Raw genomic sequence first — 27,770 nt, forward strand, 5'->3', positions numbered from 1 at the left:
TTGACCATTTCCACTTCACCCCTGTTGGTGGGGCATGCCCTTCATTGTACTTCCTGAAGTCAATGTCTATCTCCTTCGTTTTGTTGACACTGAGGGAGAGATTATTGTTGTGACACCAGTTCACCAAATTCACCATCTCTTTTCTGTACTCCGTCTCATCATTGTTTGAGATCCAACCCACTACGGTGGTGCCATCAGCAAACTTGAAAATCGAGTTGGAGGGGAATTTGGCCACATAGTCTTAGGTGTATAAGGAGTATAGTAAGGGGAGAAGGACACAGCCTTGTGGGGCATCAGTGTTGAGGATGATTGTAGAGGAGGTGTTGTTGGCTATCCTTATTATTTGCGGTCTGTGCGTTAGGAAGTCTAGGATCCAGTCACAGAGGGAGGAGCCAAGACCCAGGCAACAGAATTTAGAGATGGGTTTTGTCGGAATAATGGTGTTGAAGCTGAGCTGTAGTCAACAAATAGGAGTCTGACATATGTGTCTTTGTTGTCTCGGTATTTCAGGGTTGAGTATAGGGCCAGGGAGATGGCATCAGCTGCGGACCTGTCGTAGTGATAGGCGAACTATAGTAGATCCTGGCAATCTGGGAGGCCAGAATTGATTCATGCCACAACTAACCTCTTGAAGCATTTCATAATGATGGGTGTCAGAGCCACCAGACAATAGTCATTAAGGCACGTTGCATGGCTTTTCTTTGGTACTGAAATGATGGTCATCTTCTTGAAGCAGATAGAGACCTCGGATTGGTGTAAGGAGAGGTTAAAGATGTCTGTGAATACCCTCTCCAGCTGGTCCATGCAGGGTCTGAGTGCTCGTCTGGGTACCCCATCCGGGACAGTCGCTTTCCGTGAAGTCTGTGATGGTTACCTCGGATACAGGTTCATCCGAGACTTCTGGGGAGGAGGGCGTGCTCTTGCTCAAAACGGGCACAGAATGCATTGAGCTCATCAGGGACGGGGGCATTGGCGTCAGCAATTTTACCTGCCTTCATCTTGTAGCCTGTTATATCTTGCAGACCTTGCCATAGTCGATGGGAGTTCGTGTGGCTAGCCTGGGACTCTAGCTTAGTCTGGTGCTGTCTTTTGGTATCTCTGATGGATCTCCGTAGATCATATCTGAAGGATATCTGCATTATTAACTATTCCCTTCAGGCCTATCTCAAATCATTGATGTACACAGTGAACAGAAATTATTCCGGAACAGAAGCCTGTGGGACATCATTATCCCCTTTGAGAACTTGCTTTTAACAGCTACTCTTTCCAACCTTTTAACATTTTTTTAATCAACATTGTTAATTAGTTAAAACATATTGAGGAACTAACACACCAGTTACTCATTAGAGACAATGAGCAGGATTTTACAGCTTTGTTCATCCCGAAACCTTAATGTCCCATCCGAGGTGAATGGACCTTCCCACTGTCCACCCCTTGCATACTTTGATTCCTGTGGCAGGCAGGGTGGTAAAATTCCAGCCAATGACCATGTAAACTTTATGAAACAAAGGGTTTTTTTTCTCAGAATAAACAAGTCAAAAACTGCCTCCATTGAAGCTTCTAAAACTGTTTTCACTTTAAGGCAATTTTCTGTACCAAACTTGCTAAATATTTTGAGGAGAAAATGTTAGAAGCAGATGCTATAGATGACAAGCACATTAGAATCCTTATAGTTGTGGATAGATATAATACATATGACAAGCTATAGTAAAATAGGTGGCACAGTGGTTAGCATCACTGTCTCACAGCACCAGGGACCCAGATTTGATTCCTGGCTTGGCTCATTGTCTGTGTGGAATTTGCATATTCTTCCCCACATCTGCGTGGGTTTCCTCGGGGTGCTCTGGTTTCCTCCCACAATCCGAAAGGTGTACTGGTTAGGTGCATTGACCCAAACAGGCGCCAGAGTGTGGCAACTAGGGGAATTTCACAGTAACTTCATTGCAGTGTTAATGTAAACCTTACTTGGGACTAATAAATAAACCTTAACTTTTAATTTTGACATGGTACCACACAGTATCTGATTGGAGAAGATTTAGGCATATGGAATTAGGAGTAGGGTAGCAAAGTTGACTGAAAAGTTGTTAGAAGGGAGGGAACAGTAACAGCTCAGGGCAGTTTCTCAGAATGGTTCAAAGTGGCTAATGATGTCCCACAGGCTCACACTTCTGTTCACTATATCAATGATTGGAGATAGGGCTTGAAGAAGTGGTGCCCAAATTTCCAGGTAATATTGAAAACAGGAGACACATTAACTAATTCTGAGGACCAACGAAAGCTGAAAGGTGATTTTAATAATCGTGCAATGGGTAAAAAAATGGGTAGATGGAATTCAATGCTGGCAAATGCAAACTGGTACATTTTGCTAAAATAAATAAAAGCAAGAATTATTCTTTGACTGATATCAAAGGGTAGATGGATTTAAAGGCTCCAGTTCACAAGGCATTAAAAACAACAGCTGAACTTAATAATTTAACAGTGAGATGAGGAGGATTTTCTTCTCTTAGGGAGTTGTTACTCTGAGGAATTCTCTTCTCCAGTGGAGGCTGGTGCAATGAATATATCTGAGGCTGAGTTAGATAGATTTATAATCGACAAGGGACTTGATGGTTCTGGGGGATAGGTAGGAAAATGGAGTTAATACCACAGTTCAGATCAGTCATGATCTTACTGAATGGCTGAGCAGCCTTGAGGGGCCAAATGGCCTACTTTACTCCAGCTCCTATTTCTTATGATCTTATAATTAAAATAAATGAACAGAATACCAAGTTTTATGACAAGAGGTGTAGAATATAAAAGGCACAATGTAGTGGTCAATGTAGTGGCAGCAAGATGGCACAGTGGTTAGTACTGCTGCATCACAGCGCCAGGGACATGGGTTTGATTTCCAGCTTGCGTCCCTGTCTGTGTGGAGTCTGCACATTCTCCCTGTGTCTGCGTGGTTTTCCTCAGGGTGCTCTGGTTTCCTCCCATAGTCCAAAGATGTGCTGGTTAGATGAATTGGCCATGTTAAATTCTCCCTCAGTGTACCCAAAAAGGCACCAGAGTGTGGCGGCTCGGGGATTTTCACAGTAACTTCTGTGTGGTGTTAATGTAAGCTTATTTCTATGAGGATGTGACCAGTGTGGTAGACAGAGGGGAACCGGTGGACGTGGTGCTTTTAGATTTCCAAAAGGCGTTTGATAAGGTGCCTCATAAAAGGTTGCTACAGAAGGTTAGGGTGCACGGAGTTGGGGGTAAGGTGTTAGCGTGGATAGAGGATTAGCTGTCTAATAGGAAGCAGAGAGTTGGTATCAATGGGTGCTATTCCGATTGGCAGTTGGTGACTAGTGGAGTGCCACAGGGATCGGTGCTGGGGCCTCAGCTATTTACCATTTACATAGATGATCTGGAGGAGGGGGCTGAGTGTAGGGTGACAAAATTTGCTGATGATGCGAAGATGAGTGGAAAAGCAAATTGCGTGGAGGGTGTGGAAAGTCTGCAGAGGGATCTGGATAGGCTAAGCGAGTGGGCGAGGACCTGGCAGATGGAGTATAATGTTGGCAAGTGTGAGGTTATCCACTTTGGCAGAAATAATAGTAGGACGGATTATTATTTAAAAGGCGAAAAGCTGCAGCATGCTACGGTACAGAGGGACCTGGGGGTCCTTGTGCATGAGTCGCAAAAACCCAGTCTGCAGGTGCAGCAGGTGATCAAGAAGGCGAATGGAATGTTGGCCTTTATAGTGAGGGGGTTAGAATATAAAAGTAGGGAGGTCTTGCTGCAACTGTACAGGGTACTGGTGAGGCCACAGCTGGAGTACTGTGTGCAGTTTTGGTTGCCGAACTTGCGGAAGGATATATTGGCCTTGGAGGGAGTGCAGAGGAGGTTCACTAGGCTGATACCGGAGATAAGGGGGTTGGACTATGAAGAGAGACTAAATAGACTGGGTCTGTACTCGTTAGAGTTTAGAAGGATGAGGGGGGATCTTATAGAGACGTATAAGATAATGAAGGGGATGGATAGGGTAGAGGTAGAGAGATTCTTCCCACTTAGAAAGGTTGGCAGGACTCGAGGGCACAGCCTCAAGATAAGGGGGGGGTTGCAGTTTAGATCGGAGTTGAGGAGGAACTTCTTCACTCAAAGGGTGGCGAATCTCTGGAATTCTTTGCCCATTGAAGTGGTGGAGGCTACCTCGCTAAATATATTTAAGTCATGGGTAGATAGGTTTTTGATCGACAGGGGAATTAAGGGTTATGGGGAGAAAGCGGGAAAGTGGAACTGATCCACTTCAGATTAGCCATGATCTTATTGAATGGCGGGCAGGCTCGAAGGGCTAGATGGCCTACTCCTGCTCCTATTTCTTATGTTCTTATGCTTTTATTATTACTTATGACACTAATAAATAAAAAAACTTTATATATAAATCTTTTGGAATCATAGAAGAACTACAGCACAAACAGGCCCTTCGGCCCACAAGTTGCGTCGATCATATCTCTACCTATTAGGCTTACCTGTAACCCTCAATCCTATTAAGTCCCATGTACTCATCCAGGAGTCTCTTAAAAGATCCTATCGAATTTGCCTCCACCACCACCGACGGCAGCTGATTCCATTCACCCACCACCCTCTGAGTGAAAAACTTACCCCTGATATCTCCTCTTAATAAGCTTATAATTGGAGCATGTTGTGTAATTTTGAGCTCAACTACGAGACTATTGGAAGGATGTAAAGACGAAAGAGACGGCACAAATTTACTAGGATGTTATCTGGTTTCAGTAAATTCAATTATGAAGAAAGACTTAAAGATCGAGATTGTTTTTAGAAGTGATTTGGTGGAGGTGTTGAAATATATGAAGAAACAGAGAAGCAAGAAGCAAGCAGTGTTAATTTTTAAAAATTCATTCATGGGATGTAGGCATTACTGACTAGGCCAGCATTTTTTGCCCATTCTAGGTTGCCCTTGAGAAGGTGGTGCTGAGATACCTTCCTGATTGCTGCAGTCCCTGAGGTCTAGCCCACAGTGCTAGAAGGGAGTGAGTTCCAGGATTTTGACCCAGTGATAGTGAGAAAACAATGATATATTTCCAAGTCAGGATGATGAGTGGCTTGGAGGGGAACCTCCAGTGGTGGTGTTCCCAGGTTTCTGCCATCTTTGTCCTTCCAGATAGTAATGGTTGTGGGTTTGGAAGGTGCTGCCTAAGGACTCTTGGTGGTTCCCTGCAGTGCATCTTGCTGCTTTTGCTGCACACATTGCTGCTTTTGTGTGACAGTGGTGGAGGGATTGAATATTTGTGGAAGGGATACCAATCTGGGGGTGGGGGAGCTGCTTCGACCTGGATGGTGTTGAGCTTCTTGAGTGTTGTTGGATCTGCATTCATCCAGGCAAGTGAAGGATATTCCATCACATTCCTAATGTGCCTGTAGATGGTGGAAAGGCTTTGGGGAGTCAGGAGGGAGTAACTCTCTGCAGAATTCCTGGCCTCTGACTTGTTCTTGTAGTCACATTGTTTGTATGGCTGGTCCAGTTCAGCTTCTGGTCAATGATAACCTCTCAGGATGTCTGAGGAATGTGGGGAAATAAAGATTAAATGTTAGAGATGAAGCGCAAACCATATAGAAAATTTTGCACAGAATTTGTGAGACTATGGAATGCAGGATTTGAATTAATGATAGAAGCAGAGACAATGTCAACATTTAAGAATAGGTTGGATAAGTAGCTGAGAGCCAGGGAAAGTGAAAGCTGTTACATACAGTCACACCTTGCAGCAATACCAGACAGCAGTTCACTTATAATAAAACTCTTATTAAAACCAGGCATTATGAAACATAAAATTGGTCTTTTGAAGCTGTATTCCTCATTTCAGGATAAATTCAGAATCATCTTAAAATACAATTTTTGTGTTTTTAATGTATTTATTGGCACTATGTACTGCATAACTATTCTATGAGAAGTCATAGCATGCAGGTTGATTGGATTTAATCCTCTCAGCATGCTCAGTCAATGAGGAATTAGCAGCAGTACCATCAGAGCATCAAATTAAGCGCTTTTTAAGCAAATAAAGTTGCTTTGTCTTCTTCTTAGGCAGTCCCTCAGAATGGAGGGTGACTTGCTGCCATTGCAGTTTGATGGGTTAGTCCATTGCATGATCTGCAGATTCTGCCACATGCACAGCACATGGTTCCAGAAGGATTGGATAGCCGAGTGCTTTAGAAGTTTGCATTCTCTCCCCGCTGCCTCAATGTTAATAGAATCCCCACAGTGCAGAAGGAGGTCATTCGGCCCATCGAGTCTGCAACTACCACAATCCCACCCAGGCCCTATCCCTGTTACCCCACACATTTACCCCACTAATCCCTCTAATCTATGCATCCCGGACACCAGAGGGCAATTTAGCATGGCCAATGCACCTAACCCCCACATCTTTGGACTGTGGGAGGAAACTGGAGCGTCCGATGGAAACCCACGCAGGTACCGGATGCTGCATAGTAAATGATTCATCAGTCCTCCTGTCCTTCAAAAGATACTACATTCAGCAACTTCAACAAGGGCACCCCGGTTTGAAAGTAACTAGATACAGGGCCAAGGAATCACTGTACAGGCCATCCATTTACACAGATATGGAAATGGAAATCTCCAGATATGCACCATGCAATGCACTCAATCCGCATCAAGTAAAAAAAGCGCTGTTTTTACTTGAATTCCAAGACCTCCCGTGATTATTCACAGCAGTTAATAGCTTTGAATAGAATGGTAAAGAGCAATGGTCTTAGTTGATTCACATTCCGGGTGGTTTGAACTTGATTACCTGCCAAATATGACAATTACCACAGTCATCAACAAGCTCAAGAGACATTTCACTACACATGGCATCCTCTAGACTCTTGCCAGTCAACGCTTGCCAATTTACGTCCTCTGAATTTTGAAACTTTGCACACACATGCAACTTTGAGTATATCACGAGCAGCTCCCTATAACCACAGTAAAAACAGACTGGTAGGATGCCAGTTTGCTCAGCCAAGCACCTTCTAGAGAAATGTACATGGGATCACACAGACTACTATGCTGCACTCATCAGCCTGCAAAATTTACCACCACAGGGCCTGCCCTCATCAGCACAATGATTCTTTTCCATGTGTACCAGGACCAGTTTCCTACCAATATGGCTCTGCTGCAGCCCAAACTTGGAAGCAATGTGAAGGATGACCCTATGCAATGCAGATTGAGAAGGAAAATGCATTATAAGCAAGATGCCTTGGACTTCACCCTCTCACATCTGGTCCAAATAACCAGGATCCAGACCGTACATGGCCATGACAAGTTGGTGGTTGTACTCAGTGATGCCTCAGAGCTGAACACTTACATGGCAGCCTCAGACAGTGCCCACTATGTACATAGCTGTTGCCACCGTCTTCAGGTATCAGAACCAGCACCAACAGATGACACAGCACTTCAGTCATTGGGCTTATGGCACAGGCCATCTACGGCAGTAAGCATGCAGACTAGTCCAGAGGCCAATGCAATGAGCCCTGCACCCACAGAACACTTTAACAGAACATTCCGAGTCATCCACACCGAGAACCAAGCCAGAGAAAGACTGCAATACTATCAACCAGCATAACCATATGTTCAAAGTGTCTGAGCAAACCAAACATGAGGTTCCAGAACTTTATTGTCATTTCGCCTAGATCTGGCTTTAGAATCTCATCTTTCTACAATGACAGGTTGACTGAGAGGGAAGCGAAAGAGATACAACGAACTATGCACTAGCTGCATAAAGTTGATGTGTGCCTCACTGCATATATAAATAATTATGCATTGTCAGCTTGTTGCTCAGTGGTCTGTGAATTGATTTCCTATTGCACAGATTGCAGCAGCTCATGCTATTAGCTGTTCTAATGAAATGGGGAAGGTGTAGATGGAGTGGTCACCTGAAGGCACAGCTATAAAGGAGGTCACGTGTTGGGAGTTATCCATGGGAGCATGGGCAGAGCAGAAGTGTTGAACTGACCGAGTAAATGAACTCCTCTTTGTTATAACTCATTCATGTTTGTGGTTCGGGATCCCAACATGTTTACACGAAGTATATCAGAGTGTCAGAACACTATTTCTACAAGGGGCAGATGCCATTTCCTATACAATTCATCATCAATATTTTTTTCAATTACCATCTGTTGCCAACTTAGACACATAACATTTGAACATTCTGTAAATTCTGTAATGGGGGGAGGCTGGAATTCCTGGAGCTACACATGCAAGTTAACCAATAATCAAAAGTGTATTCTTCCCAACTGCCGGAAGTGCTGAACTGTCTTTTTTTCTCGACATATGCCAGCAGACTTCCTGTGTTGCATCTGATGCCAGCTTTCTCTCACTCAAACATAAAGTATCAGGAACTGGAGAAAGCAGCTTCGGTGTTTTGATGGGGTCGGAGTGATTTCACCCTGCCAACAGCCTGAACACCCCACCGTGTGAAACACCACCACAAGCAGCCTGGGCGCTTGAAAACACTAGAGCTTGCACGGTTTAACAGCTGGATGTAGCTGCATTTCCTCTCCGCCCTAGATAGGAAGTTCAGCGAAGGTTAGTGTTCTTTCCGAGCCTACAATCACTAAAGCATTTAAACACCCCCCCCATCAAAGTTGACGGCACCGGTGAAAGGGAGTAGCCTTTCCGGCTTTGAAGTTGCCTGCGGCAGCTACAAATTTAAAGGGAAGTTCGTGTAAGCTTTAATAACACGATGGAACCGCTGTATTTTTGCTACTCAGGCTATTGGGACCGAGAAAGGTACATATTCTGGAAAAGTAGGATCGCACCTTCTGTCCAACTTCTTACTGAAGGTATTTGTGGAGTTGGATGTGGAAGCATTGGAGAGCGTGCAGAGGAGATTTACCAGGACGCTGCCTGGTTTGGAGGGTAGGTCTTATGAGGAAAGGTCGAGAGACCTAGGACTTTTCTCTTTAGAGTGGAGGAGGATGAGAGGCGACTTAATAGAAGTTTATAAGATGATGAGGGGGATAGATAGAGTGGATGTTCAGAGACTATTTCTTTGGGTGGATGTAGCTGTTACTGGAGGGCATAACTATAAGGTTCATGGTGGGAGATATAGGAGGGATGTCCGAGGTAGGTTTTTTACTCAGAGAGTGGTTGAGGTGTGGAATGCACTGCCTGCTGTGACAGTGGAGTCAGACACTTTAGGAACTTTCAAGCAGTTATTGGATAGGCACATGGAGCACACCAGAATGATGGGGTGTGGGATAGCTTGATCTTGGTTTCAGACAAAGCTCAGCATAACATCGAGGACCGAAGGGCCTGTACTACGCTGTACTCTTCCATGTTCAAAATCTTGCGATAGCACCACAGGAACGTGCCTCTGTGCCCACCTACATACTCTCATCAAAACTTCCTGCTTTGCTATAAATGGGTATTTGAATCTTTTTTTAAAAAAATGTTTCTCGATAGCATTCGTGAACTAAAAAATCTGGAAATATCTATTTGCGAGAAGCAGTATTTACTAAGCTCAGTTGCAATAACTGAGGAACAGACAGAGGCTTTTATATCTTCTGGGTTCATATTGGGCAAATGAAGCGACTCTGCTTTGTGTGACTCACTCCGCGTTTTGTCCTGGGTGGACACCACAACCACCGCCCCACCCCAGAATAATTGTTTCTTACAAGTTTATAACTTCGCGGTTGTTTCAAGGGAGCAATGTCTCACTTTGTGGCAGCTGAATCTTCCTAGAGCTCTGGAGGCTTGAGGTATAAAGGTGAGTAAACTGAGTACAATCACATTTCATTTTGGAGGCCCACTTATGTCAATGTATGTGTTGCAAGAAATAGAAGCAGGAAGAGGCTACCAGGCCCTTCAAGCTTGCCCTACCATTCAATTCAATCATGACCAATCTATGCCAGCCTCAACTCCTTTTCTGTGTCATTTCCCCATTGCCCTCTATTTCTCAATCAAATATTTGTATCAAATATTTATCCAGAAGCACTTTGAATATTTCTGATGATTCCGCCTCCAGTACCCTTTGGGCAGAGATTCCCACCCTCAGTGAGACGAAACTTTTACGCATCCCAGTTTTAAATGGCCAACCCTTTATCTAGTAGCTAGCCCCCTTGTACGAAACTCTCCCACTGGTGGAAACATCTCATCATCTATCCTATCTGCCAAGCCCCTTCAGCATCTTATATGTCTGGATCACCACTTACTCATCTAAACTCCAAGGAATACAGAGCCAGTCTTTCTTGCTATGACAACCCTCTCACCTCAGGAATTGGCCTGGTGAATCTCCTTTGGACTGCCTCCAATGTCACTGTATCCTTTCTGAGGTAAGGGAACCAAAACTGTACACAGTATTCCAGGTGAGGCCTCACCAACAACCTGTACAATCGCAACAAAGCCTGCCTATTTTTAAACTTCAACCCTTTTGCACTAAACACCAAATGCTATTTGTTTTCTTAACTACTTGTTGAACCTGCCTGCTAGCTTTTTGTAATTCATGCACTGGATCACCTAGATTCTTTTGTACTTCACTCGTCTGCAGTCTCTTTCCATTTAGATAATAACCTGCCTTTTGATTCCTCCAAGTGCATAGCCTCACACTTCCCCACATTAAACTCCATTTGCCAGGTTTTCGCCCAGTCACCCAATCTTTCTATATCCTGTTGCAGAATCACAATATCCTCATCACAATGTGGCCTTCCACCCATCTTCATATCATCAGCAAATCTGGAAACCTTACATTCTGTTCCTTCCTGCAGGTCATTAATGTAAATATAAATGTTAGGGTATGGATCAGAAACCCCAAGGTATGTTATGAAATTAGACTAGATGTCTGCTATTTTTTCTATTTTAGCATTGGTTTGAGGAAGATGTTTCACTCTAGGTATGATTCTATTGACACACTCGGGAACTTTATCAAAACAAACTTTATTTAACAATACTGTGTTCTAATTAAAGCAATCTTAAATATTTCAATGAGATCACCTCTCATTTCTTAATCTCCAGAAAATATAGAGTCAAGTGATTGAGGAAGGTACAATAGCAACATTTAAAAAGCATTTGGATAAGTACATGGATGGGAAAGGATTAGAGGGATATGGGCCAAACTCAGGCAAATGGGACTAGCTGGGAGGGCACCATAGTTGGCAGAGACCATTGGGCCAAAGATCCTGTTTCCATGCTGTATTGCTCTACGATTCTATGACTGGGATTTTACTGCCATGCCCCCCCGGAATCAGGACAGGCACTCATAGAACAGAGTTCTCCATTGTCCTCGAGCAGGATTTTACAAGTTTCACCTGAGCAAGGTTGCAAAATACCAGCATATAACTCTATTTTACTCAGCCTCTCATTATAGGACAATTCTCTCATCCCAAGCCACAGTCAAATGAAGATTCAAGATAGAGACATATAAGATAATGAAGGGGCTAGATAGGGTCGAGGGAGAAAGATTGTTTCCACTTAGAAAGGAAACCAGAACTAGAGGGCACAGCCTCAAAATAAGGGAGGGGGGTGCAGTTTAGAACAGAGTTGAGGAGGAACTTCTTCTCTTAGAGGGTAGTGAATCTCTGGAATTCTCTGCCCATTGAAGTGGTGGAGGCTACCTCATTGAATATGTTTAAGTCACAGGTAGATAAATTTCTGATCGATAAGGGAATTAAGGGTTATGGGGAGCAGGCGGGTAAGTGGAACTGATCCACTTCAGGTCAGCCATGATCTTATTGAATGGCGGGGCAGGCTCGAGGGGCTAGATGGCCTACTCCTGCTCCTATTTCTTATGTTCTTATGAAGTGGCTTGACAGGGCTAGATGGCTGAAGTGTGGTGCAAAATGATGCCAACAGGACATATTCAATTCCCGCATTAGCAGTGGTAATTCAGGGAGTGCTACCTCTTTGTCTTGCCCCAAGCTTGCTGTAGAGTGGTGGCTCTCAGGCTATATAACCATTTGTCTCTCTCTTTCTCTCTCTCCTCTCTCTCTCTCAATCTAATGGAGAGAAATGCCTCTGGTCCCTCATGAAGTATGGCTAATTACCTGACAGGATCTGCACTGAGACATTGTTTCCCCAGATTCGGGAGTCTTGAACAAGGAAGCTGTGTCAAGATAAAGGGCCAATCATTCAGGATTGCAATGAGGTGAAGTTTCTTCACTCAAAGGGTGGCAAATTTTTAGAATTCTGTACCCCAGAGAGTTTAGGAGGCATTTTCACTGAATATATTTAAGGTTGATGGGAGACAGTTATTTGGTTTCTCAGCAAATGGGACAGTGAGTGGAAAAGTGGAGTTAAATCCCAAGATCAGCCGTGATCATGTTGAATGGTGGAGCAGGTCAATGGGTTATATGTCTTCTCCTGCCTCAAGTTCTCAACAGGGCAAGACTTGCTGTGGCACTGTCTATTGTGGGGAAATTGTTAGACCTTGTGATATTCTGGAAATAGAAAATTTCAGGATCTTTATTTTAAGAGGAGGGGTGCGCATCAGCCTGTGGGTGTGGACGTGCCAGTGGGTATTTGAGATTGAGAGAAGCTTGAGAGGGAATTTTAAAGATATTTCCAAAAGTGAGGTGTTTACAAGGAGTACCTCCAAGAAGTGGTGTGACTCAGTTAAGTCATTAGGTTTGGTGTATAAGATCATTGATTTACAAAGCATTTTTCACATAAGGAGCCCTGGAAAACAAGCTCTGGGAGAAAGGATAGACTTTTGGATTGAATAATATGCCTCATGGTATAAAGAAGCATTCATATCATTAATGGTAAATAAATATTTAGGTATTTGTTTTATAGTTTGTAAATGACTTTTTTAATGATTATTTCTGTTTAGTCTGTGACGTTTTATATTTTGTGTACACTTGGAAACTGGCCAGCAGTGAATGTTACAATCATGACTTGGATTGCACCAATATTATGTGGCATTAAAGTCCTTTTGGCAATACGTCATCAATCTGATCAATTTGGCAAGGTGATTGTGTTTATCAATGGTGATGTCTCCAATGTATTGACAAACCAGTTGTCAGTGGATGATTCAACCAACATGTTGTCAGATCACTTAAAGTGTGAGAACGTCATGCCTTCCACATCCCTGTTATTGACATTTTCAGCAGGTATTGCCAGGTGCTCTATACAGAGGTCAATGCAAATATTGATCACATTTTATATTAGTGCCCAAAATATGTCAAATCCATTTTAAAACAAGAAAACAGTTGCTTTAGCTATAAATTTATTCTGATGTGAGAGGAAGGATGAGGAAGGAGCAACACAATGGCTCACACTGCTGCCTCATGGCGTCAGGGACAGGGATTCGATTCCCGGCCTGGATCACTGTCTGTGTAGAGTCTGCACGTTCTCCCCATGTTAGCATATGCTTCTTCTGGGTGGTTCAGTTTCCTCCCACAGTCCAAAGATGTGCAGGTTAGGTTGATTGACCATGATAACTTGTCCCTTAGTGTTAGGGAGTTTCGCAGGGTAAATATATAGGATTACAGGGATAGGGCCTGGGTGGGATTGTTGTTGGTGCAAACTGGATGGCCCGAATGGCCTCCTGCAGTGTAGGGATTCTATGAATGATTCTATGACACAAGCCGCGCACAGGCAGTCCTCAACTTTACAAAGTTAGAGTTGAAATGAATGGCACACTCAATGTTTAGAAATTGACAGACACCCTATTTTGACTTTACAACATGTGCTTCAACTTTATGATACCACACCAGCAAACTGTTGATCCATACCAATTGGTATGTTCCTTTATATTCCACCTTTCACAACCTCAGGAAAGGCAAATTACTTCTCAGATATGGTATAGAAGTGTTGTTTGGAAGTCTAGGCACTATTATATTATGGGAAATACATTAAAGCAATTATACAGAAGCAAGATCTCAAAACCTTTCATTATTCAGTGAAAATTGGGTATCACACCTTGGTTCAAGATCCAATCCCCCATTTATAACATTGTTCCGAGTGGAAAACTGGTTCTGACTTATATGTTTTGACTTGCAACGCAGTTTTTGGGAACTGAATGTATGGGAAGTCTGAGAATTGAGTGTGCAACATCTCTCTCCACAGATGCTGTCAGACCTGCTGGGATTTTCCAGCATTTTCAGTTTTTGTTTCAGATTCCAGCATCTACAGTAATTTGCTTTTATCTTGTGCAGTATGTAATGATAGTTCTGAAATGAGAAACAGACTCTGGGAGTATTTACACCACATGTACTGCAGCGATTTAAGAGGGTGGTTGACCACTACCTTCTCAAAGGATATTTAGAAACTGGCAGTATTTGCTGGCCTTACAAATTACACCCACTTTCCAGGATTTTTAATCAAACAGCCCATGGGAGTCTGGAGAATTGGGGAGTTTGTAATACCTTCCCAGTGAGGGCTTAGGAGCAGGCCGCTATGATTTACAGAGTCTACAATTGAGAACTCATGGATGCTGGCCTGAAAAGAATAGTATTAAAGGGATATCACAACTCTTTGGTCAGTCTCTGAGAATATCCAACAAAGGACAGCTGTAATCTTAGATTGCACTACCTTTGTTCGTAGCATTGAGATGTTTTTCCTTCAGTGCAGACCTAAATGCAACACATGACAGCTTCACTGGAATTTGGAACAGATGTGCACCCTAAGAAAAGATCAATCAGTTCCTCCACTTTCATGGAAGAATAGATTGATGGTAGATGGGAATAGAATATTTGGGACTCAGTATATACTAGCTTCCAGACCTTGATCTGATTTTGATTTAATTTGATTTATTATTGTCACATGTATTAGTATACATTAAAAAGTATTGTTTCTTGCATACTATGCAGACAAAGCATACCATTCATAGAGAAGGAATCGAGAGAATGCAGAATGTATTGGTTGTCAGACAAGCCAATCCAAGGACCACAAATCCAAGGTTGAATGTTATGGCAATGGTTAGAGTTAACCAGTCTGAATCTACTGTCCCTCAAAACCTTCAGCTTCCCCCCCACTCAGAACACCACAGCAATATCACATGGGCCATAGCAATAAAATTGCAAGAAGGTGCAATGGAGATGCAGCCATTGACTGTTTCCCATGGGCATGTTGCCCTGAGAGACCCTTAACCCCATGACCATGTTTGTAAAGCAGAAGCATCTTGTGTGACATACTGACCCTCAGGCTTCACTTAGAGGAAGCACCAGAATAGGCATGTAGATCATAGAGTCCCTACAGTACAGAAGAAGGCTGTTTGGCCCATTGAGTCTGTACTGACCACAATTCCACCCAGGCCCTATTCCCATTACCCCACACGTTTTTCTGCTAATCTCCCCTAACGCTGAGGTCAATTTAGCGTGGCCAGTCAACCTAACTCGCACATCTTTGTACTGTGGGTGGAAACCGGAGCACCCAGAGAAAACCCACGCAGACACAGGTGAACATGCAAACTCACACAGACAGTGAACCGAGGCTTGAACTAAACGTGGGTCCCTGTTGAATAAGCAAAGGGAAGTTTGGTGTTTAAAAAAGGAATATGTTTGCATGAGCTAATTTTAAACTTTGTTGCAATACAATAGAACAGAGCTTAAGCAATACTTCGTTATTGATGGAGGTTACAGCCATAGAGGAAAGGGTTCAGGTATTTCACAAACGCAAAACACTGCGGATGCTAGAATTTGAAACAAAAACGGAAAAATGCTGGAAAATCTCAGCAGGTCTGACAGTGCCTGTGGAGAAAGAATAGAGGCAACATTTCAGTCTAGATGATCCTTTGTCAGAGCTGAGAGGAAAGAGAGTGGGCAGAGATTGATACTGTGAGGATAGGGAGGGACGATGGAATGGGACATAGGGATTGTTAATGAGTATGCAGAAGGCTGAGAAGGTGTTGAAAGTGTCCATTAAAGTGATCAGAATGCATGAATGGCAAAACAAAGATATAGCTTGGTAAAGGACTGCCTGAGGAATGTGTCAGTTGGCCTGAAGATTGGGGGGTGAGATGGGGGGGAGTGGGGAGAGATGGGGGTGCTGAGATGGGGGGAGGGATGGTGGTGGAAAGAAGGAGAGCAATGAAATGGAGAATGAGATGAAATGAAATAAATGGAAATGGGGTGAAGATGGAGAGGAAAGTTCATCCTCTGACGTGGTTGAACTCAGTGTTCAGTCCAGAAGGCTATAAAGTGCCCAATCGGAAGATGAGGTGCTATTCTTCCAGTTTGTGTTGGGGTTCGCTAGAACATTGCGAAAGGCCAAGGATGGACATGTGGACAGGAGAACAGGGCGGTGTGTTGAAGTAGCAAGCGACAGGAAGGTCTGGGTCCTACTTGCGGATGGACCGAAGGTGTTCAGTAAAGCAGTCACCCAATCTGTTTAGTCATTCTGATGTAGAGTAGACCATATTGGGAGCAGTGAATGCAATGGACCAGATTGAAGGAGGTACAAGTGAAGCGCTGCTTAATCTGAAAGGGGTGTTTAGGACCTGGGATGATGAGCAGGAAGGAGGTAAAGGGGCACCTTCTACAATTGAATGGGAGGGTGACGTGGGCAGGGGGGTGAGGAATTGGATGGGATGGAGAAGTGGATCAGGGTGCCCTGGAGAGAACGGTCCTTGTGGAATGCTTACGGGGAGCAAAGGGAAGATGTGTAAAGTAGTGGCATCATGCTGGAGTTGGCAGAAATGGCGGAGGATGATCTTTTGAATGTGGAGACTGATGGGATGAAAAGTGAGGACAAGGGGGACCCTAACCTGATTCTGAGAGGGTGGGGAGGGGATGAGAGCAGTGGCCTGGGGAATGGGTTGGATGTGGTTGAGGGCCCTGTCCACCACAGTGGGTGGAAAACCACGATTGTGGGAGAAGGAAGACACTAGTTTGGAAAGTGGCATCATCAGAATAGATGCAGCAAAGACGAAGGAACTGAGAGAATGGGATAGAATCCTTACAGGATGTGGGGTGTAGTCAAGATAGCTGTGGGAGTTGGTGGATTTGTATTTGATATTAGTGGACAGTTTTGTACTGGATATTAGTCGACAGTTTTGTACTGGATATTAGTGGACAGTTTATCACCAGAAATGGAGATCAAAGAAAGGAAGAGAAGTGTCAGAGATGAACCATGTGAAGGTGATAGAAGGATGGAAATTGGAAGAAAAATTGATAACCTTTTCAAGGTCCAGACAGGAACATGATGTGGCACCGAAACAGTCATTGATGTACCAATAAAGGAGTTGCGGGAGGAGGCCGGAGTAGGACTGGCAGAGGGAATGCTCCACATAACCCATAAAGAGACAGACATAACTGGGACCTACACACGTCGCCACAGCTTTTATCTGGAAAAAGTGAGCCGAGTTAAAGAAGGAATTGGTTCAGCCAGACGGAGGAGAGTGGTGATGGACACTTTCAACATCTTCTCAGCCTTCTGCATGCTCATTTACATTCCCTTTGTCCAATTCCATCACCCCTCCCTACCCTCATAGTAGAAATCATTGCTGACTCTCTTTTCTCTCAACTCTGACAAAGGACCATCTAGACCCAAAATGTTGGTTCTACTCTCACTCCACAGATAAAATCATTGAATCCTATAGTGTAGAAGGAGGCCATCTGGCCCATCGAGTCTACACCGATCACAATCCCACCCAAGCCTTAACCCCATAACCGCGTGGATTTACCCTAGCTAATTCCCCTGACACTATGAAGCAATTTAGCATAGCTAATCCACCTAACCTGTACATCTTTGGACTGCGGGAAGAAACCAGAGTATCCAGAGGAAACCCACACAGACAAGGAGATAATACAAACTCCACACAGACAGTGACCCAAGTCGGGAATCGAACCTGAGTCCCTAGCGCTGTGAGACAGCAGTGCTAACCACTGTGCCACCAAGCCACCCTTGCTGTCCAGATGCTGAGATTTTCCAGCATTTTTCTGTTCATGTATGCTGACTTATTCAGTGAGGTGATTAATAGAACATAGAACATTACAGCGCAGAACAGGCCCTTCGGCCCACGATGTTGTGCCAACCAGTTAAAAAACAATGACCCGCTAACCTAAACCAATCCCTTTTCGTCCATAAACCTATCCACGGATCTCTTAAACGCCCCCAAACTAGGCGCATTTACAACTGCAGCAGGCAGGGCATTCCAATCCCTCACCACCCTCTGGGTAAAGAACCTACCCCTGACATCCGTCCTATAACTACCCCCCCTTAATTTAAAGCCATGCCCCCTCGTGCTAGATTTCTCCATCAGAGGAAAAAGGCTATCACTATCCACCCTATCTAAACCTCTAATCATCTTATATGTTTCAATAAGATCCCCTCTTAGCTGCCTTCTTGCCAGCGAAAACAACCCCAAATCCCTCAGCCTCTCCTCATAGGACCTCCCCTCCATACCAGGCAACATCCTGGTAAACCTCCTCTGCACCCTCTCTAAAGCCTCCACATCCTTCCTGTAATGTGGGGACCAGAACTGCACACAGTACTCCAAGTGCGGCCGCACCAGAGTTGTGTACAGTTGCAACATAACGCTGCGACTCCTAAATTCAATCCTCCTACCAATAAACGCCAAGACACCGTATGCCTTCTTAACAACCTTATCTACTTGATTCCCAACTTTCAGGGATCTATGTACACATACACCTAGATCCCTCTGCTCATCCACACTATTCAAAGTCCTCCCGTTAGCCCTATACTCAACACATCTGTTATTCCTACCAAAGTGAATTACCTCACACTTCTCCGCATTAAACTCCATCCGCCACCTCTCGGCCCAGCTCTGCAACCTGTCTAAGTCTTCCTGCAAACTATGACACCCTTCCTCACTATCTACCACACCTCCGACTTTGGTGTCATCAGCAAATTTACTAATCCACCCAACTATACCCTCATCCAGATCATTAATAAAAATTACAAACAGCAGTGGCCCCAAAACAGATCCCTGAGGCACACCACTCGTAACCGAACTCCATGATGAATATTTACCATCAACCACCACCCTCTGTCTCCTATCCACTAGCCAATTCCTGATCCAATTCCCTAGATCACCCCCAATCCCATACATCTGCATTTTCTGCAGAAGCCTACCATGGTGAACCTTATCAAACGCCTTACTAAAATCCATATACACCACGTCCACTGCCTTACCCCCATCCACCTCTTTGGTCACTTTCTCAAAAAACTCAATAAGGTTAGTAAGGCACGACCTACCCGCCACAAAACCATGCTATCTCCAATCAATTTATTACTCTCCAAATAACTATAAATCCTATCCCTAATAATTTTTTCTAAAACCTTGCCCACAACAGAAGTGAGACTCACCGGTCTATAATTCCCGGGGAAGTCTCTGTTCCCCTTCTTAAACAATGGGACAACATTCGCTAACCTCCAATCTTCCGGTACTATACCAGAGGCCAACGACGACCTGAAGATCAGAGCCAGAGGCTCTGCAATCACTTCTCTTGCCTCCCAGAGAATCCTGGGGTAAATCCCATCCGGACCAGGGGACTTATCTATTTTCAAACCCTCCAGAATATCCAGCACATCCTCCTTATCAACTGTAATACTGTCAATTCTACTCCCCTGCAACCCAGTGTCCTCCTCAGCTATATCCATGTCCCCCTGCGTGAACACCGAAGAGAAATATTGGTTCAATGCCTCTCCAATCTCCTCCGGTTCCACACATAACTTCCCTCTGCTGTCTATAACTGGCCCTAATCTTGCCCTCACCAACCTTCTGTTCTTGACATACCTATAGAACGCCTTAGGATTCTCCTTAACCCTATCAGCCAAAGTCTTCTCATGTCCTCTTTTAGCCCTTCTTAGCTCACTCTTCAACTCCCTCCTAGCCAATCTAAAGCTTTCTAGTGCACTACCCGAGCTCTCACGTCGCATCCGAACATAAGCCTCCTTTTTCTTTTTAACCAACGAATCAACTTTTTTAGTGCACCACGGTTCCCTAGCCCTACCAATTCCTCTTTGCCTGACAAGGACATACCTATCACGGACTCGCAGTAGCTGCTCCTTGAAAAAACTCCACATTTCGGACGTTCCCAGTCCCTGTAATCTCCTAGTCCAACCTATGCTTCCTAATTCTCTCCTAATAGCCTCATAATTACCCTTCCCCCAGCTAAAACCACTGGCCCGAGGTTCATGCCTATCCCTTTCCACCACTAAGGTGAACGTAACCGAATTGTGGTCACTATCACCAAAATGCACACCAACTTCCAAGTCTAGCACCTGGTCTGGCTCATTTCCCAGCACCAAATCCAATATAGCCTCACCTCTAGTTGGCCTATCTACATACTGAGTCAAAAAACCTTCCTGCATGCTTTGTACAAAAACTGACCCCTCTAACGAGCTAGAGCTATAACAATTCCAATCAATATTAGTAAAGTTAAAATCCCCCATAACAATTACCCTATTACTTTCACTCCTAACCAGGATCGTCTCCGCAATCCTTTCCTCAACCTCTCTAGAACTTTTTGGAGGTCTATAAAAGACTCCCAACAGGGTGACCTCCCCTCTCCTATTTCTAATCTCCGCCCATACTACCTCAACAGACAAGTCCTCATCAAACTTCCTCTCTGACACTGTGATACAGTCCCTGACCAATAATGCTACCCCTCCCCCCCTTCTACCTCCTTCTCTACTCCGACTAAAACATTTGAACCCCGGGACCTGCAGCAACCATTCCTGCCCCTGCTCTATCCATGTCTCTGAAATGGCCACAACATCGAAGTCCCAGGAATATTGGCGTCCTCATCTCGGAGCAAAGAGACAATGTGTTGACTCAGTGATGGAATTATTATCCATGTGTAGATGGGGCAGGCTTAATAATCCGCAAGCCACTAGTTGACTTGATTCTCTTTTTGACATGTTCAGGAAAGACCAAGTTTCAAAGGAATGATGCAAGGTGAAAATCTTCAGCAAATTTCTCATTGGTCTAGAGGGTTCTTTGCCATGTTGTCACACACAATCTCTACATTCAGGGTGTCAAAGTCCTTCCAAATGACAGAGCTGTTTATAGAGGCTTGCAAAGCAACATTGATTCCACATATTGCATCTTGGGGAAAGTCAACAGTTGAGTGAAACTGGATGGTTGTAGTTTCCCGTTGCTTTACCCAAATGAAAGTTGATGAATTTCTGGAGTTTCCCTCTAAGTTGCATCAGAAAGTCAATTAATACATTTGGCTCATATTGCAGAAATGTCCTATGGCAGCGTGAATAACCTTGCATGTGGTTGTTACCTTCCTAGTTACTGAATTCTTAGGGTGGCAGAGACTCATACCCCTGCCATCCAGACAACGAGTAACCCATCCCTGCTGGCTCCAACAGGCTCACTGCCATTTTACACTCTAATGAACATTGGTTGGCAGCAGGCGGAACTTCCATTCTCACTTGCATGGAAATCCCATCTTGGAGAGCTGCCAGCCCAGTCAGATTGTTTATCATCAGCTGTCCAGCCCAGCCAGCCACATTGCTGCAGTGGATGGAAGAGGCACTGCAGTGTCCTGCCTGGGACTATGAGTCGGGACATGGGAACCAGGTAATATGATTGGGGTAACAAGGGAGACAATTGGGTTATCAGGGGATAGGTGGTGGGGTAAAGGGAGGACTGAGATGTCCAGTCCTTGAAGGGAGGGTGTCCTCAGTCAGAAGGTCAAAAGGGGACTTCTGATGGAGGCACACCCACATCTCCCATTCCTCCACACTACCAGAAACTCCCACCCGAGATCGAGGATAGTAAATTTTTCTATTTCTCACTCTGAACTATCTATAGCCTGCCAGTAGGAAAAGGCCCTTATGTTTCTTAACTGAGGCAAGGGCAGACTTCCTGTCCGAGGGCTTGCTTCCCCACCATAAAATCGTGTCCGAATTGGCGCGGATATCATCCCAGAGGCAATCAAGTCCATGCAACCTGGCACTCCTAACCCCCGACCCTGCCTCAAAACTCACTGGTGGAATCTGTATAATTCAGATCAGAAAGAACTATAACTGACAGAGTTTTTTTATTATGTGTTTGGTAATGTGTGGTTTTCGAGTACACATTTCCTCACTAGGGTCTTCATTGGGTCCTATATTGCCTGTACATTCCTATGATAGTGGGTAAATATCTGATGGATGTATCTCCTTTCAAAGCTTTAGTGTTCCTCTTTCCTACTCTTCCCTACTCATCCTTCTCCTCCTCCATGGTAATCTTAAACAAAGGTATACCCTTGGAATCTGCCTCTGAGAAGCCCTCAAAGGGGACATGGGGTCAAAATTTCCCAGTCATTTACAGTTATAGAAGAAGTCAAAGCTGCAAAAGCAAAATGTCGTGAGAAATCTCTCCAAAAGAATCAATCCCTGCTGCAGATTCAGATGGAATGAAAAGCATGCTGGTTCTATGAGGTGTTCATTTCTTTCCATTAGCTTTCCGCCCAGTGAAGTTGAAAATTTGAGATAATAAGTTTTACAATGTTTCATCAGTTAGCATTTTACTGACTACGTTTAATCACATGAGCAAAAGAAGCTTTTGCAGTTGTACTTAAGAATCACAGAATTCCTACAGTACAGAAGGAAGCCATTCAGCCCATCAAGTCTGTACTGACCACAAGTCCACCCAGGCCCTAATCCCATAACCCATCCCTCTGATGCTAGGCTCAATTTATCATGGCCAATCAATCTAACCCACACATCTTTGGGCTGTGGCAGGAAACTGGAGCACCCAGAGGAAGCCCACATAGACTCGGGAAGAATATCCATACAGACGGTGACCCGAGGCCTGAATAATTGAACCCGGATCACTTGCGCTGTGAGGCAGCAGTGCTAACCACTCTGCCGTCCCAACTTAACTTTTAAAGACTCATACAGTGAAGAATTTTCAACTTTTGGTCCAGTTGTAACATTTTAAAATAAATTGATTTGACTATAAAAACTCATTTCTGTTGAAGGTTTTGGAGTTTTTAATCTAATCATTTGGCTACAGTAACAACCAAATCTCTTGAGGAACATTTTGTCACTTACTTCCTGTTTCATCACTTGCACTCACATCCTCCTCCATCCTGAAACATTTTGCAAGCCTTTCTGTTTAGCGATATAAAAATGGTTTTTCAGTCATTGCGACAGCCATTTCTTAGAATTTTTATTGTGAAATATCAGCTGACTCAAATAAAAACAGAACAAAATAGGAATTAGTAGGCCTTTTGGCCACTCAAACTAAGACCATCGCTCAGTAAGATCTGATTGTAGTCTCAACCCCACTTTTCCATCTGCTCCCCTTGGTTCTGATGTGGATGTGCCGGCGTTGGACTGGGGTAAACACAGTAAAAAGTCTGACAACATCAGGTTTTAGTCCAACCGATTTATTTGTTAGTAAACGCACAAGCTTTCGAGGTTTCCCTCTTCGTCAGGTGAATGGAGAGTTCTGGCCTCGGTCAGAGCATATAAAGCACAGACAGTTTAGAGATTACTGATTAGAATGCGAATCTTTACACCTAACCTGCTGTTCAAGTCCTAAAGTGGTTGACAATGTGTGTGGAAGGAGCACTGATCACAGGTTAAAGAGATGTGTATTGTCTCCAGGCAGCACAGTGAGTGAGGTTTTGCAAACCCAGGCAAGTCACGGGGGTTACAGATAGTGTGACATGAGCCCAAGATCCCTGTTGAGACCGTCCTCATGTTGTGGAACTTGGCTATCAGTCTCTGCTCAGCGACTCTGCGCTGTCGTGTGTCGTGAAGGCCGCCTTGGAGAACGCTTACCCGAAGGTCAGAGGCTGAACGCCCGTGACCACTGAAGTGTTCGCCAACAGGAAGGGAACAGTCTTGCCTGGTGATTGTCGAGCGATGTTCATTCATCCATTGTCGTAGCGTCTGCATGGTCTCCCCAATGTACCATGCTTCGGGACATCCTTTCTTGCAACGTATCAGGTAGACAATGTTGGCTGAGTTGCAAGAGTATTTACCGTGTACCTGGTGGATGATATTCTCACGTGTGATGATGGTATCCATGTCGATGATCCGGCATGTCTTGCAGAGGTTGCTGTGGCAAGGTTGTGTGGTGTTGTGGTCACTGTTCTCCTGAAGACTGGGTAGTTTGCTGCGAACAATGGTCTGTTTGAGGTTGTGTGGTTGTCTGAAGGCAAGAAGTGGGGGTGTGGGGATGGCCCTGGCGAGATGTTCGTCTTCATCAATGATATGTTGAAGACTCCGGAGAAGATGTCGTAGCTTCTCCGCTCCGGGGAAGTACTGGACGACGAAGGGTACTCTGTCCACTGTGTCCCGTGTTTGTCTTCTGAGGAGATCGGTGCGGTTTTTCGCTGTGGCACATCGGAACTGTCGATCTATGAGTCGAGCGCCATCACACGACAGCGCAGAGTCGCTGAGCAGAGACTGATAGCCAGGTTCCACACACATGAGGACGGTCTCAACAGGGATCTTGGGTTCATGTCACACTATCTGTAACCCCCGTGACTTGCCTGGGTTTGCAAAACCTCACTCACTGTGCTGTCTGGAGACAATACACATCTCTTTAACCTGTGATCAGTGTTCCTTCCACACACACTGTCAGCCACTTTAGGACTTGAACAGCAGGTTAGGTGTAAAGATTCGCATTCTAATCAGTAATCTCGAAACTGTCTGTGCTTTATATGCTCTGTCCGAGGCCAGAACTCTCCATTCACCTGACGAAGAGGGAAACCTCAAAAGGTTGTGCGTTTACTATCAAATAAACCCCTTGGTTCTCTCATAGGTAAAAAACAATCTGGCTAACTCAGCCTTGAATAAATTCAATAATCCAGCCTTCATTGTTCTCTGGCATAAGGAATTCCAAAGATTAATAACATTTTGGGAAAAGAAGTTTCGCCTCATCCCCATCTTAAATGACAGACGACTTATTTTTAATCTGTGCTCCCTAGTTCTAGATACCCCGACAAGGAAAATCATCTCAGCACTTGTCAAGCCTCCATGAATCTGGCATGTTTCAACAATATTACCCCTCGTCCTTCTAAACCCCACTGAATATAGGCTAAGCCTGCTCACTTCCTTTGATCCCAGACTATATGTGTCCCCCTCATGACTTGCTTTCCTACCTTTGTAAGGTCAGCAAATTTGGTTACAATACACTCAAATCCCTACATCCAAGTAGACAAAATAGACCATAAATAGTTAAGGCCCTAGTACTGATCTCTGGTGTCAGTCCATTCATTGCACTTTGCCAATCTGATAAGGGCTCATCTCTCTGTTTTCTGTTACAGAACTAATCCACAATCCATGCTAATTTATGATACTCAACACTAGGAGCTCTTAAGTGTAATGACACTTTATGTGATGCCTTATCGAATGCCTTTTTAAAATCCAAAATAAACTATATATAGGTTCCCTTTCATCCATCCTGTCTCTATGAGAAAAACTTAGATCAGAACTTACTGTTTTAAACTTAAATAAAGACAAATACATGGTATGAAGACAATTGGATTCAGTGGATTGGGAAAATAGGTTAAAAGGTAAAATGGTAGATAAGTAGTGACAGACACTTAAGGTATTTCATAACATTCAATACACGTACACAACAACAGCGTAGTGACTGTTTATAGGCCTATAAACTCCTCCATCAGTGACTTCTTTCTATTTCTTACCTCAGTCTAAATTGATTTGAGATCTTGATCTTGATTGCTCAGCTTATGTTGCAATGCCGTTTTTTATTAACACTTCACTGTGAAACGGTGAAACTTGTGATGATACTATGCCTTTAAGAAATATATGTATATATTGTTTCTTGTAAGGGGTATGTTTAGCATTCAGGTCTGTTTTGCAAAATGCTGATTTGTCTAGCTAAACCTTTAAATTGATAACTGGGAGCACAGGATAACTTGTCATTGTAGACCTGGAGTATTTGTTTTCGGCAAAGCTAATGCATTTGTGTTTACTTGAGTCCCCCTTGGGAGTTTTAGAGTAGAGATTTAATTAGGTTAATTTGACAAAGGTAGAGTCATGTGCTCAATACGAGGAACTAAGCTTGCAGAGAAAACATAGTTTCTCTTTCATTTTTAAAACAAGCAGTTACCGTCTGATCCTGAAAGAAGCAAGATGTCTCTCTCTATCTCTCTAGACGTCATCTGAATGCTCCAAACCTGGCAACCGAAGTACAAGCAGATGGGCCTGTGTTTTGCTGACTAATTTTAAAGATGGATTTAGGTCTACAAGAAGAATATTCCTTGAATTGAAATTCATAGGGATAGAAAAGCAGTTAAGAATTAGGAGCAAGAGTAGGCCTTTTGATAGAGCATTTAAGTAGAGTAGGCCTTTTAAGTAGAGCACTTAAAATGTAGAGATTTAAGTACACATATACATTAGGTAAATGTGTTTAAGTACACATATACATGATGTTTAAGTACACATATACATTAGGTAAATGTGTACTTAATCATCTTGTCATGTTTAAATATTATGCAATTGATAGATGATAAGCTAATTCATTTGTTATAGTTAATGTTGTTAAACAGAACATGTTTTGATAAAAGCTCCCTAGTTTGTCAGTAGAATCACGTCTAGAGTGGAACTTCATATCCTCATAATGCCAAAATAGCAAACTGTTGGCGTCTAGTCTGACTTCGTAATATAATTTGGGGTTCCTGATCTGATATGCCAACAGACTTCATAACCTATCTGTTTCTTTATCTTAATAGGGTTATCCACCAACATTGAAGTAACCCTCTAAGGGCAGCAAGTGGAATGAATGCCGATCAGCTGATTAAGGCACAAAGATATCAATTCATCACAATTCTTGGAAGAGGTTCAGTGGAAATCTTTGAGAGCATCCTTGATCGCTTATTAGCGTGGGATCTTCTGAACTGGGAGGAATATGAACATGTGAAATCACCAGGACTTCTGTCTCATTCCAGTCGTAATCTCCTTGATATTGTAACATGTAAAGGGACCAGAGCCTGTGAACTTTTTATTTTAGTATTGGAAGATGTCATTAGCAGTTCACAACTGACTGATTTAATTCTGGAGAACTATAAGCCTCCAGAAAGGACTGATGAATCTTCAGAATTACTATCATCATTGGCATCCCAAACTCTTCAGAAACAAAGACCTGACTTAGTGAGGAAACTACATGGACACATTGCAGCTGTGTTGGAACATCTGCATGGATCTGGTCATTTCTCAAAATATGAATGCGATGAGGTTCAGTTGCCAATATATACACCTTCCCAGCAGGTATACAAACGGAAAGAATTACCCATGTCACTATGTAAGAGTGGGTAAGGTGAGAAAATAAAAATGAAGGCTTCAGAGTCTGATATTTGTAGTCTGTTTTTTCTGTAAATCCAAATTTATAAAGAATAGATTATACTCGGTGGGAAAATATGTCCTTTTAAATTGTTCTCAGGCTACATATCAGCTTTGAAAATAATAATTTAAATTGTACTTAGAAGACATATGAGGAAGAATTGTTGAATGTGATTTTATTTCCTGCCTGCTTACAGTTAATTTACAACTTCTTCACACCAGATTTGGTCAACCCATGAGTGACATAAAATCATATCACACGGCTGCTTATTGTATATTTTGATTATTTTGTGTTACCTAATTTAAGTTAATCATTATACTTTTTAGCATGGAGATCAAATATTTCTGTACAGCTATCTTAGATTTGCCTTGTTTTTTCTATTCTAATCCTACCCCTTCTCCAACCCTTGATCCCGTCGTCAACATTGAGCACCTTCAAGGATTGTCACTTCCTCCATAGTTTTCTCTTCCTTTTTTTGTCCACTTGCATTAAATTCATAATCCAAAAAAGTTATCAATTTGTTATATCAATTCACCTACACCAATTTATTAACTGCTAATATTCCAACTTTTC

General features: G+C 43.5%; 1 protein-coding gene across 3 annotated transcripts in view; it reads left to right on the forward strand.

The window, feature by feature from the left end:
* Positions 1–8,329: 8,329 nt before the first annotated feature.
* nod2 (nucleotide-binding oligomerization domain containing 2) overlaps positions 8,330–27,770 on the forward strand; it is a 51,355-nt gene continuing 31,914 nt past the window's right edge. Inside the window, exons 1-2 of one of the 3 annotated variants that reach the window (XM_080186977.1) lie at positions 8,330–8,563; positions 26,590–27,124. In XM_080186977.1, coding sequence (XP_080043103.1) covers positions 26,636–27,124 — 489 coding nt within the window. In that variant the 5' untranslated portion in view covers positions 8,330–8,563; positions 26,590–26,635. Of the gene's footprint in view, positions 8,564–8,594; positions 8,768–26,589; positions 27,174–27,770 lie in introns of those variants that run through there. The other 2 variants (XM_080186978.1, XM_080186980.1) reach the window with 2 other exon arrangements.

This window comes from Carcharhinus amblyrhynchos, chromosome 4 (assembly GCF_965287045.1).
Source record: "Carcharhinus amblyrhynchos chromosome 4, sCarAmb.v2.hapA, whole genome shotgun sequence".
Lineage (NCBI taxonomy): Eukaryota > Metazoa > Chordata > Chondrichthyes > Carcharhiniformes > Carcharhinidae > Carcharhinus > Carcharhinus amblyrhynchos.